At 38.0% G+C, this 12,113-nt stretch overlaps 1 protein-coding gene across 1 annotated transcript in view; it reads left to right on the top strand.

Moving 5' to 3' along the window:
• The window catches only part of CLNK (cytokine dependent hematopoietic cell linker), a 169,707-nt gene extending 158,742 nt beyond the window's left edge, over positions 1-10,965 (top strand). Inside the window, exons 13-14 of the mRNA XM_088447119.1 lie at positions 752-907; positions 10,834-10,965. Of these exons, the coding sequence (XP_088303245.1) occupies positions 752-907; positions 10,834-10,965 (288 nt within the window). The remainder of the gene's footprint in view (positions 1-751; positions 908-10,833) is intronic.
• Positions 10,966-12,113: the final 1,148 nt, after the last annotated feature.

Here is a 12,113-nt window from a genome sequence, read left to right as displayed (position 1 = left end):
ACTGATTCCTCTCCCTATGCAACCAAGCATCTGACTTGCCTTCCTCATTGCTTTGTTACATTGTTGCTTGCCTTTAAGTCACCTGAAATAGTGACTCCTAGATCCCTTTCCTTTTCAGTAGTTTCCTGTATAGTGCCATTATTATATTTAGCCTTTGGATTTTTAAGACCCAAGTGCATGATCTTGCATTTTTTTACATTAAACTGTAGTTGCCAACTCTTGACCATTCCTCTAGTCTACCTAGACCATCAATCATTTGTTATACCCCTTCTGGTATGTCTACCCTGTTGCATACCTTTGTGTCATCTGCAAAAAGGTATAGTTTCCATTCAATACCATTTGCAATGTCACAAAGATATTAAAAAGCACTGATCCAAGTACAGATCCCCCGAAGGTACTCCACTGGTAACATTTCCCTCTTGAGACTGCACTCCATTTACTACAACTCTGTTTCTTATCCTACAGCCATGATCTTATCCATTCAACTATCTTTGGATCCAATCCCATGCTTTCCAGACAAGTGCTGTCACAGAGTGTTTTCTTGAGGACAGTTCCCAAACCAGAAAGTGGTTGTGTATCTATGTGTAGGCTAGGCAGACAAATAGTCACAGTTGCACATTTTACAAAATGCACTCAGCATATTCTGCAGTTAGTAAATGAGTATATTGAGTTGACAGGCAATTAAAATAAAGTAAATTAACATATTCCAAGAATAACTGTTCAGTATGTGTTAATAAATTTGTAATTACAGGATGGAGTATTTCTTGTGAGGGACAACATTCATGGTACATTTCATGAGCCTTTCATTTTATCAGTTTACTACAATAATAAAGTGTACCACATCAAGATACGTTACCTAGAAGACAGTAAACAATACGCTCTTGGGACAGGCCTCAGAGGAAATCATGTAAGTCAAGAAATAAAAATAAACTAAAAAAAGTAGTATATCACTATCATTTTGGCCACTCCTAGGCTATGGCTCTATAATCGCAGACTCAATTTACCAATCACTATCAAAATGTATGTTATTTTATTTCTCTATTTCTTTTACAATCTGCTGTGGGTGATTTTTTTGTTATAAAACATGGCATTACTTTTTTTTCTCAATTTTTCTTTTACATTCTTAATGCAGAATGTTATGTAAAAAATAAGGTAAAAATGTATCACTTTCATATACATTATTTAAGTATTTATGCTGATTTAGTTTAATTTATTTCACAATTTGTTAATTATATGGACTCTAGCTAGTTTTTACGGATATAATTTTATCCCATGCATGATTTAAGTTACACATTAAAAATCCTGCCATAATTGGAGTTACTAGACCACTCCAGTAGTTCAGTGGTCAAATGAACAAAGATACAGAGTTGTATTTAGTGCAATCATGCTGTACAGTATAGTTACCTCACCAGTGATCAAGGTCATCAGCTGACTGCATTTTTTTTTTACTAGAAATAATTAAAATCTTCAAGAATTTTAGTCTCGCTCAATCATTGTTGAGGGGTTAGTGGATGTGCAGACCAAAAAACATTTCAGGCCAATTTGGTCTTGCTACATATATCATGGTCATTATACTTTAACTTGATTCCTTGCAATTTTATGAGACTGTATAAAAGCATTTTTAATTATTGTATTTTTTTTTGCAAGTTAAGTGAAATATACATAATACATGCACAGTTAGTCCCAAATAACTAGTTAACATATAATTTGATTTAAAACAATAGAAAAAAAAAATCAACCAACTGAGCTACCAGAAAATCTATTTTCATAAATACAATGAATAAAACTTGAGAGTAATGTACCGCTAAATGATTACACACATTGGAAAAAATATCCCTAGAATTTGGGTGCCATTTACAAATATGCTGCTACCACCAGGCTTTTCCCCAACTCCTTGAATCACTTGCTTCTGAGGGGTGTGTAGCTGTTATAGCAACTATTTGCTGATTACACTGGTTAGATAATCCTGGCCTCTAACAATTTTGTGTCTACGTACACCTATTCTGAAATCGTGCCAAATAGCCCCATTTGGTGCACTATGGAATTTGTTACTTAGCTGCATCAAACAACTAATTCTAAAGACCTACAGTAGTATACTCTTTGTAAATAAAGATGCAAAATTGAGGAAAAAGTATACAGTCCATTTAAGATGGCAATAAACAGGTCCGATATGAATGACAATCACCATGCATTATTATGGGACTTTAGACAAATTCCTTTGCAACAAAAAACTATTCCTAAGAATTTATTACACTATTTGCAAACTAAAATGCAAAATTGAAATAAAAGCATGTTGCACAGAAATTGCGCCAGATATCTCGAACCAAGTGGCACAAGGGATAGGTGTATGAAGACACAGGAATCGCTCAAGGTATCTCAAACCAAATGGTACAAAAGGGATAGATGTATAAGGACACATCTGTACTGTTGGGTAGAGGTGGCCTATCAATTCAAAATGCTGGAGAGCCAGGTGATGGATTAGAGTGTTAGCTTTTGCTGTAGTTCACAAGACTAAAGCAAATATAGGCTTCTCACTGGAGCATCGCAAGCTCTTCAATAACAGTGATGACTAGTCAGTTTAGATGCATTTCACATTATACACTATTATATTTAAAAAACTTTTATAGTAATTACAATAGGGAAGAGGACAGTACATACTTTTTAATCCACTTTCTATCTGTGTACTGCTAAAAGTAATTATAGTATTATTTAAAAATTTGCAATGCCCAAACTAGACATGTTTTGTACAATAGTAATAATTTTATTTATATAGAGCTTTTCTCCTAAAGGACTCAAAGTGCTTTACATTTACAGTGCAAAATAAGCTTAAACAAGGGACATTAGTGAAATGCTTAGGTGAAGAGGTAAGTCTTGAGTCTATTTTTGAAGGATTCTAGAGTGGAGGCTTCTCGAACTGTCCGAGGAAGTGAGTTCCATAAGGTTGGAGCCACAAAACTGAAAGCTCGACCCCCAGACAAATTCCAGAAGATTCTAGGTACTGTTAATAGTCCTTCATCAACAGATCGCAGTAATCGAGTGGGACAGTAAGGATTCAGAAGCTGCTTCAGGTACCTTGGGCCATGGTCATATAAGGCTTTGAAAGTTAGTAAGCCAATCTTGAAGACAATTCGCCATCTGACAGGCAGCCAGTGAAGGGAGTAGAGAATGGGTGTCTGGCTGGAACTGGGATGGTTGGTTAATAGCCTGGCAGCTGCATTTTGTAGCATCTGCAAGCAGTGCAATTCTTTTGCTGGGAAACCAAGGTAGAGGGCTTTGCAGTAGTCTAGGCGTGATAATATAAATGCATGTTTGACTTTAGGCAGATCTTCTGAGGGAATTAAGTGCTTGATTCTGGCTATGTTCCTCAGATGAAAGAATGAGGATTTGATTGTGGCTGATACCTGATGTTTAAGTGTCAAGACACTATCCAGGACAACACCAAGATTCCACACATGTTCAGTGTTTTGTAATTCTGATCCCCCAAGTGTAGGTCCCGTGGGTTAGCTATGCTGTAGCCCTATCCCGTGACCTATCGTAAGGACCTCTGTTTTATAAGGGTTGTCACAGCCAACTGGCACTCATCCACTCCTGAAGCTCAGCTAGGCAGCCATTTAGGGTTGTTATGAGGTCCTTTGTACCTGGAGCAAAAAGGACAGGTACAGTTGTATACATTTTGTATATAATTTGGGGGAAATAAGTAATAGTTGAATAAAAGACTTACACATCATTATTTTAGCAACAAAATAAAAATATGTACTTTTGTCCAAAATTTTAAAAAACAAAAGACTATACATGTTAAAATATTATTCTCATTAAAAATAGTTAACTAAATAACCATTAAGTTCTCACATTCACTTTTATATAATTTTTTTTTAGTTGATTCTCAAATAGCAGCTAATGCTATGCAAAGTAGTATTTTAATTTTACACAATGTAAAAACAGGAGGGGGACATGTAAAGTCAAACTGTAAACTAGGCGCTAAATGAGGAACAAAAGCATTGGTGTTCAAGATAAGATAAGGAGTGTAAAAGGTCTGTTGAAATTAATTTAATTTCAGGCTTCTCTACAAGATGTTTTGCAATGTTTTATGTGTGTGTTTTTTTACTTCCAAAAGAAAAAATTTCATTGATGAATAATCAATCTCCATAAAAAATGTAAGAATACATAGAACAATTAAACACTTTTCATTTGGTTTTACACAGTTTGTGCAAAGTAGGATAGTTTTAGTTCAATACCAATCATAATGTTAATATGAATTAATCTTATTATGAAAAACAAGCAGAAATATCCTTTATGTTAAGCAGGCACAACAGTGCCCGACCCACTGGAGCTTCCAATTTAATGTAGGTTCACAGGCATAAAAACACACCCCAATGGTTATTCATGGACATTTTTTTCCCAACTGGGGCAATCTAATATGTGATAGATTACTCAAATGGATTACATGAGCTTTTAAATTGCACCCACAAAACAATTTTTAATGCTAAACAAATAATTGTATTGTACAATTAAATATTGTGTATACCTGGCAACTTGTTTAGATTGGAAAAAATATGCATGAATACTACTCTTGTTTTTATCATAAGATTATATTCCAAGAATTTGCGATGTGTTGCAAAAATTATAAGAGTAAAACAAATCTCTTTTTTGTGTCTTTCTTCTAATGTTTGAAGGTATATCTTTATTGTTTTAGAACGAAACAAATGCTTTTCCTATTGTACTACTAAAATGTTTATATTACATTACAGAGAACAACAATATTAAATGGTAATTGACCTTACCTGCATACAGGACCATTAGATTTTATATGCACAAATGGTTGGTTTACATATTGCACTTTGTCTCCATGTTGCTTTATATATCAGTAAACTGCTCAAACTAATTTTTAGTTCAATGTTACTGAAGCCAAAGCTCTGTCTAAATTCTAAAATTACAATACAAATTGATTAAAGCAAAGAAATTTCATATATTTGAAATTACATGCCACCACACCTTGTTAAACAGAGGCAGATTTATATTTTATATTCTTAATTGTAAAATTCTACTCCATTATAGATTAACACTACTTTCTGTTCAGAAAGTAAAGTTCCAAAACTAAAAATACCCAAAAATGATATTATTTCCCACTCATATCTCAAATTCAAGAACTTTTGTATTCTAATGACATATTCAGGAGCACTTTTGTAGGAGAGGTTAGGACCTTGTCTGCAGATGAATTTAGAGATGGGGTGGTGAAACATTGGAAATTTGGGAGTGGTCAGAACTATTAAAACCATTACATTTGTGACCTTGTCTTATGCATCCTGATACTGCCTGTCACCATCACATATATCGAAAGATCACACTTGAACAGTGTCGGACTGGAGCCTGAAGGGCCCACCAGGGGATTGCAAAAGTAGGGGCCCGCTGAAGTGGTGTAACCAACTGTGAAAGTGGGTGTACCCAGTGAACAGAGGCCTGGCAATAAAATGTGTAAATAGCGATATACCTCCAAAAAAACAGTGAAAGGGTTGTCCTGATTAATAAATAGACCCCACAGAGTGACATTAATAAAAAAATAATGTGTTTATAGATATGCCAATCCAGCTTTGAACTGTATGAGGATGATATAAAAGTAACTACTGAAAATAATCTAACTACTGGGACTGAGTATTAATTCCGTTTTGAATACATATTATTTTAGGATTATTATTTTTAGTTTAAATGTGTTTGACCATGGAGTTAATGAGGGCTATGGGGTCGATTCAGACCTGGACGCTAAGCTGCGCTCTCTCGCAGCCGTCAGGGGCCGGGTATGCAAATTCCGCGATCGCACATCTGGCGTAAGGACGCCCTCTATGTATTAGAGAGCGACGGCAGAGTGAGCGCATGCTGGTGTAACGACGCCCACTTTTCTTTCTTAGCACACTTAAATTTCCAGGAAGTGTATGATTAATCAGTAACATCGAGAGCCATTAGAGCTGCACGCTGTGCTTGAGGTAGACCCTACCCCGCCGCAAGCACTGCGATCACTGCAGGCTGAAATACAACCAGGTGACGCGTACAATGACGCCCCCATGCTAATTATGGACGCCCATTGAACTCCGTTTTGATGCCCAGACACGCCTGCATTCGCAGCACCACTCCCCTGTTCACAAGCACCTTCCCCTGTTACCACCCACAAATGGCACTGTCACTCAAAGTAGCGCTCAGTCTGTGTACAACGAGCGCTCAATTCACGGTTGCAATGACTGGCTTGCGCACGTGCACTGTGACGCATATGCATGCGCAGATGGGCGACAATCGCCCACAGCGAGAGTTGCGGCTTAGTGTACGGGTCTGAATCCGGCCCTATATTCCATAAGAGACTTTTTTCAAGCAATTACAGGAATGAATAGAAATAACAGTGCAAATACACAGGGCAAAAAGAAATCCACAAGGATGTAGGCACAGACACCATGATAGATGGCACAAGAAAACCCAGTAGACGGAACCCCTGCAAAGACAGCATGTAGACTCCTCCACAAGCCACTATTATGCCATGAGACTCTTCTGCACAACACTATTATACCATCAGACACCTGAGGGTCATTCCATAGTAACTCACATTAGAGTCACACAGCAAACAATCAGCAACTCCAGTATACAGTCTTCCAAAGCAAGACCCGTCTCACTTTCTTAGCAAACAAAACCAACCTCACACAAACTCCATTAGCTCTTGACAGTCATGCACACACTCGCCACATCACCCTGCAACGTGAGTTACCATGGAATGACCCCTCTGCATGCAACTATTATGCCATCAGACTTCTCCTCCTGCCACTATCATGCCATCAGACTCCTCCGCCTACCACTATTATGTCATCAGACTTCTCCGCCTACCACTCTTATGCCATCAGACTTCTCCGCCTACCACTATTATGCCATCAGACTTCTCCTCCTACAACTATCATGCCATCAGACTTCTCCACATTCAGTAACACAGATTAGAATAAAGACGATTCATTTCACACACATTCTCAACTGTTATGCTGGGTACAAACTAGACAATTTGTTATCAGATCTGGACAGTGTGTACCTGCTATGTCACTACTGCGCATTGTCAGCGACATTGCCCGTTGTACCTGCATGCAGGTCCGACAGGCAATATCGTCAGTAGAGGCTATGTTGCTGAATGCATTATGGCCCCCAACGTCACGCCGTCGCTGCCAACATTGGCAAATGTGCTTGCCGATGCCAGCATCTCCGCCGGGTCCCACCACAAACGACATTGTGCTAGGTACACATCATTTAGTGTATACCCAGCTTTACAGTATTGCCCTAGCAGGAAAATTTCTATTCTGTCCAGGCTGCCCAAGCCAAGGGCAGCTGTATCCATGTCTGTGTCTTTTGCCACAGTTGTTTCTGGCACTGTATGCAAAATGCAAATGGCACTATAAAGCCCTTACATGGTGGACATACATGTGCAAGGACTGAGGTGCCCACTTTCAGGGTCCATAAACGCTGCAATACGTTGCATCTTTAGATGCACCATTGTCGCACCATTGAACTTGCACCTGAACCATTGCAGATACAGATTATCATTCTGAATCTAGCCTACTATGTGACTGGTTCTGTGTCAATGAATGCAACCACTAACAACGGCACGCCTGCAACACTATCATAACACACAAACTCTACATGCTTCTATTTAGCCACTCACATCTTACCTCCCAGTCACCACCCAGGAATGCCCCACACATTTCTACTACCGTGTATCTAAATTCATACTGTGGCTCTGCACAAAAAAAATCAGGACACATTTGTGGTGCGGCTCAGGTGCATGTTCAAACAAAATTAATTTCTCCACTGCATCTGATATTGCCATTATATACGACTCAGAATCAGGCCCATAGTGTGGTATAGTACCGTGGGTTCAGGATGGCCGTCTACAAGTGCTGGATGTACTAAAGTGTAAAATGCATTTTCAGGGGTTTTAGCGCATTTTCCATATGTACAAAGCTCTGGAATGCATCGTCCTGGTGGGTAACGCCATCGTCAGGTGGTGTTATTCAATAGAAACCTAAGGGCTTCTTATTGGGACATCCCCTGATGGTATGTACCTGATGACAGGCGGGATGTACCGCATTACGGATGCGCTGCTTAGTACATCCCGCTCTAACTATATAGAAGGTATGTGCCATTAGGAAGTGGCAGCTGTCAAGTCTGACTGACAACCTAAGCAGGGGGCCCCAGGTCTGCCAGCAGAAGTTGTGAAGACCAGTACACATTACACTGACAGGGCCCCCTGCTATTTGCTCGCCAACTACTTGGCCCAGACGTGGTCACTCCACTGCACATGCAACCGACCCCCATCCAAAAAAGCTATTTCATAAAATGTACTCACATACAGTATGTCTGAATACACACATTGATATATATATATATATATATATATATATCTCTATATATAATCAAACAAAAGATACATTTGCGCAAACCAATGCCAATATATAAAACCGTCCAGCACCGTTTTCACTATAAAGTGCCACTCTCTTCTCATATATGTATAGTTTAGAGCAAAATAGAGAAGGGGCGCTCCATAGTGCAATGAACGTTTTTATTCAATCAAAAAGGTATCACTAAAACAACGCAATGTTATAGTTCTGCTTGTACCTTTACAATAACTGTGGGCTGGTTACCATGATATATTGTTACATATTCCACCAGGCAAACACTGACCACCGTCCAAGGAACCTCCCGGGCTCACACACCCCGCCATATTATTCACCTTGATAAAGGGGTGACACTACCCCAAAACATCGCTGCTATCCCATATAATGGATTAAATAGATTTTACTTGTTTTAAAGAGACTCCCGGAGTGCTGCTGTTTCTTCACCCATGATATATATATATAATGAATTTAAACACACACACACACACACACACACACACACACACACAATGATATGATGATAATGAGGGTTCCCTTTTCAGAGTGTAATGACATGTATTGTGCATGGAAATCTCACCTCTTCCCAGTTACCAAGGCAGCATTTCTACTCTCCTTTAACATCAGCAGCTCCCTGTTGGCTGGCGGGGGCGGAGCTTAGTCTCTGCACGAGGAAGTGGACAGTGAGAGAGGGAAGGGGAAAGTTCACTGGTGCACTGCACGGGGCTGCTGTTGCCTGCACAGCAGTCACCACCAGGCACCAGCCGAAGGAGGCACAGTAAGGGACTGACTGTCATACTCCGACAGTGATATACTCGGACAGTGAGTGACCCAGGGCCAGACCATGCATAGCAGCATGCCCCCACCCCCCCGCTCGCGACCCGCTAAGCCCCGCCCCCTCATGGAAGGGGGCGTGGCCACAACACCCCGGGGCCCACCAGGGAATTACCAGATTCCCCGGCAGCCCAGTCCAAGCCTGCACATGAATGACAGTTATATCTAGGATAATTTGTTCTTATAGGGCAGCGTTTCCCAAACTCATTCCTCAGGGAGCACTAACAGTGCATATTTTCCAGATCTCCCAAGTTAAATAATTAGCTTCACCTGTGTATTGTTTTAAAATGTGTCAACCAGTAATGAATACACCTGTGCACCAACTAGGAAAAATAGAAACCATGCACTGTAATGCTGCATACACAGGGTACAACCTGCACAACCAAAGATATCACTGATAGATTTCCCTCCAACTTTCTGTCATGCAGGGCAAACGATTTTGGTTGTACGCATGGCTAGATATCTATGATAGATATTTCAGCGAAGCCATCTCTTTACAGGCAAATCTTGACAAAATCGTCCAAGTTGGCTTGCATGTACGGTCAACAATAGATATTGTTAATGCGGAAATGTGCATCGTTGGTCGTTCGTTGGGTGTACATTGCCTAAAAATGATTAATATGAACAATTTATCATTGAACGATATCGTTATCGTTCAGGAAAATCATCCCGTGTGTATGCAGCATTAGTTCTCCCCGTGGAATGAGTTTGGGAAACGATGTCATCTGGTATCACACACCTAACATGAAATGGCTACATCATATTATCCTTCTATAACATTCTTACTTCACATAATTCTCTCCAGCATACAGAATATTAAAAATAGCGTCCAGTATAAAAATATAAATTAAAAAAAGTTCAGAAGTAGCAAGCAATTTGTCAGTGACAATCCTGGAGAAAATATCTGAACTAATAGTTAAAGAATCTGCAACAGTTGGAAGTATTTTTTTTTTACTAATGCTGGGCACTATACAATTATCTGTCAGATATCTGTTCAATCTGGGTGGTTGGAATGAAATCCTGGTAATGTATTGGAGCAAATGACAAATCAACTATTTGGTAGAAAACACTGGAAAACAGACAAAAATGGTTGTTCAGACAAATTTGTTAAATAAAATCTAAGAAATTTGAACAATCCTTTTTGTCAATTTTCCAGTTTTTGGGACCCATATGGTCAAATGCCATTACCAGGTTTTCATTCCAACTAGCCAGATATGACAGATATGTGACAAATAATTGTATAGTGTATGTCCAGCATAAGAAACAAGATCAAATTAGTTTGCAAAATTAGGCATAGTTGGATTAAATGCTACACATTCTTTTATTGAATAAAAATGTGTATTATAAAATTGATAAATACATTTAAAGAGACAGCATTGTAGCAAATTAATAAAAAAAAAAAAAGTATAACTATGCATATGAAAATTGCAAAGATCATTTTCCTTTAAATATTTCTACAGATATTTGTGGTTAAGTTCATGGATTGTTGTGCCAACATATCCAGTAGAAGTTAACAACTATGTAGAAAAAATAGTATGTTCTTATCAAATGTTAATATTTTCTGTGAAATTATCTTTTTTTTTTCCAGAAATTCAGTTCTGTGGAGGAAATTATTGAATTCCATAAGAAATTACCTCTGTTTCTTATTAACGGAAAAAGCAGAAGACATTTTCAAGGACAGCAATGTTTTCTAACTCGACCACCTATTCTGACTAAGTAGATGTCTTCATGGACTCTTCCAGTTAATATATTTATAAAATTAGTAATGTTAAATTAAATAATTGAATAATAATCTAATCCCTAAGTAAAATGATGGTGCCTTAATTTCTTATTAGGTACTTTAATTTACAGTATAGTTAAAGTAAAAAAAACTCAGTTATTCATAATTATAAATTGCCCACTGGAGTACTGTTGCATTTAAAGTAATATTTACAGAAATTATTTTATGGTTTAGACATCAACTTATATTCGTAAAGTTCAGCCTGCTGATTAATATAGAGTTACTTAATATAAAAAACGTTTGATCTTCTTTACTGAACATGTATAGAAATTTGAAGTGGAAAGATATTTTAGACAATTAAAATATTTTGCTTGTAAAGCCTGTTTGATTAAGGACATATATAATTTTATAAATTGATCCAAATAATATTGTTGCATGTAGCAGACACAAGCACCGCAAGTGTCACTCACTATATATAAATAAAAATGATATTGAGAAATATCTCACTTTGTATCCTGTGTGGAAAGAGGGACGTGCAGAAAAAAAAAATAGTTTCAAGTAATAACCATAATTAACTAACCAAATGCATTTAACTTGTAAGCTTTCAAGACTACTTTTCTCTCACCATCAGCAATATGATATAGAATTTGAAATGCCAGATGTTTATGAGAGTTTGAATTGCAAATTCCTGCTTCATTTCATACATAAGTGTGAGGTGAAGAGCATTTAAGGATAAGATTCTTTTGAAGTGTTAATCAGTCTTTCTGCAGTAGTTTAAGGGGAAGCAGATCTTCAAACCAAAACAAACACTATACTTTACTAAAAGTCTTAATGACATTTATGTCACCGAGTATTGCATTTTTGCATGAATGTATATAACCATTTATTCGACTTTTTCTGTGTCTGAAGTTCCCCACAAACAGTCATCCTCAGGTTATCTATGGCCACAGCTGCAGCAATCTTATTATGATTGACTTCTCTTGGGTATAAAGGGGATTTGAATTACAGCCCAACAAAAGTCTTGAAATGCTTCCTATGACTATAGGTTGCTCTATCCATGCCCACTTGAAAGTGGGAAAAGGAGATTAAGAACTACAGTGCATCCGGAAAGTATTCACAACGCTTCACTTTTTCCACATTTTATGTTA

The sequence above is a fragment of the Taudactylus pleione genome, unplaced genomic scaffold (genome assembly GCF_031769625.1).
Source record: "Taudactylus pleione unplaced genomic scaffold, aTauple2 ptg000419l, whole genome shotgun sequence".
In the NCBI taxonomy this organism is placed as follows: domain Eukaryota; kingdom Metazoa; phylum Chordata; class Amphibia; order Anura; family Myobatrachidae; genus Taudactylus; species Taudactylus pleione.
Note: the sequence above shows the minus strand (reverse complement) of the source record. Positions and strands in the feature narration are given on the sequence as shown.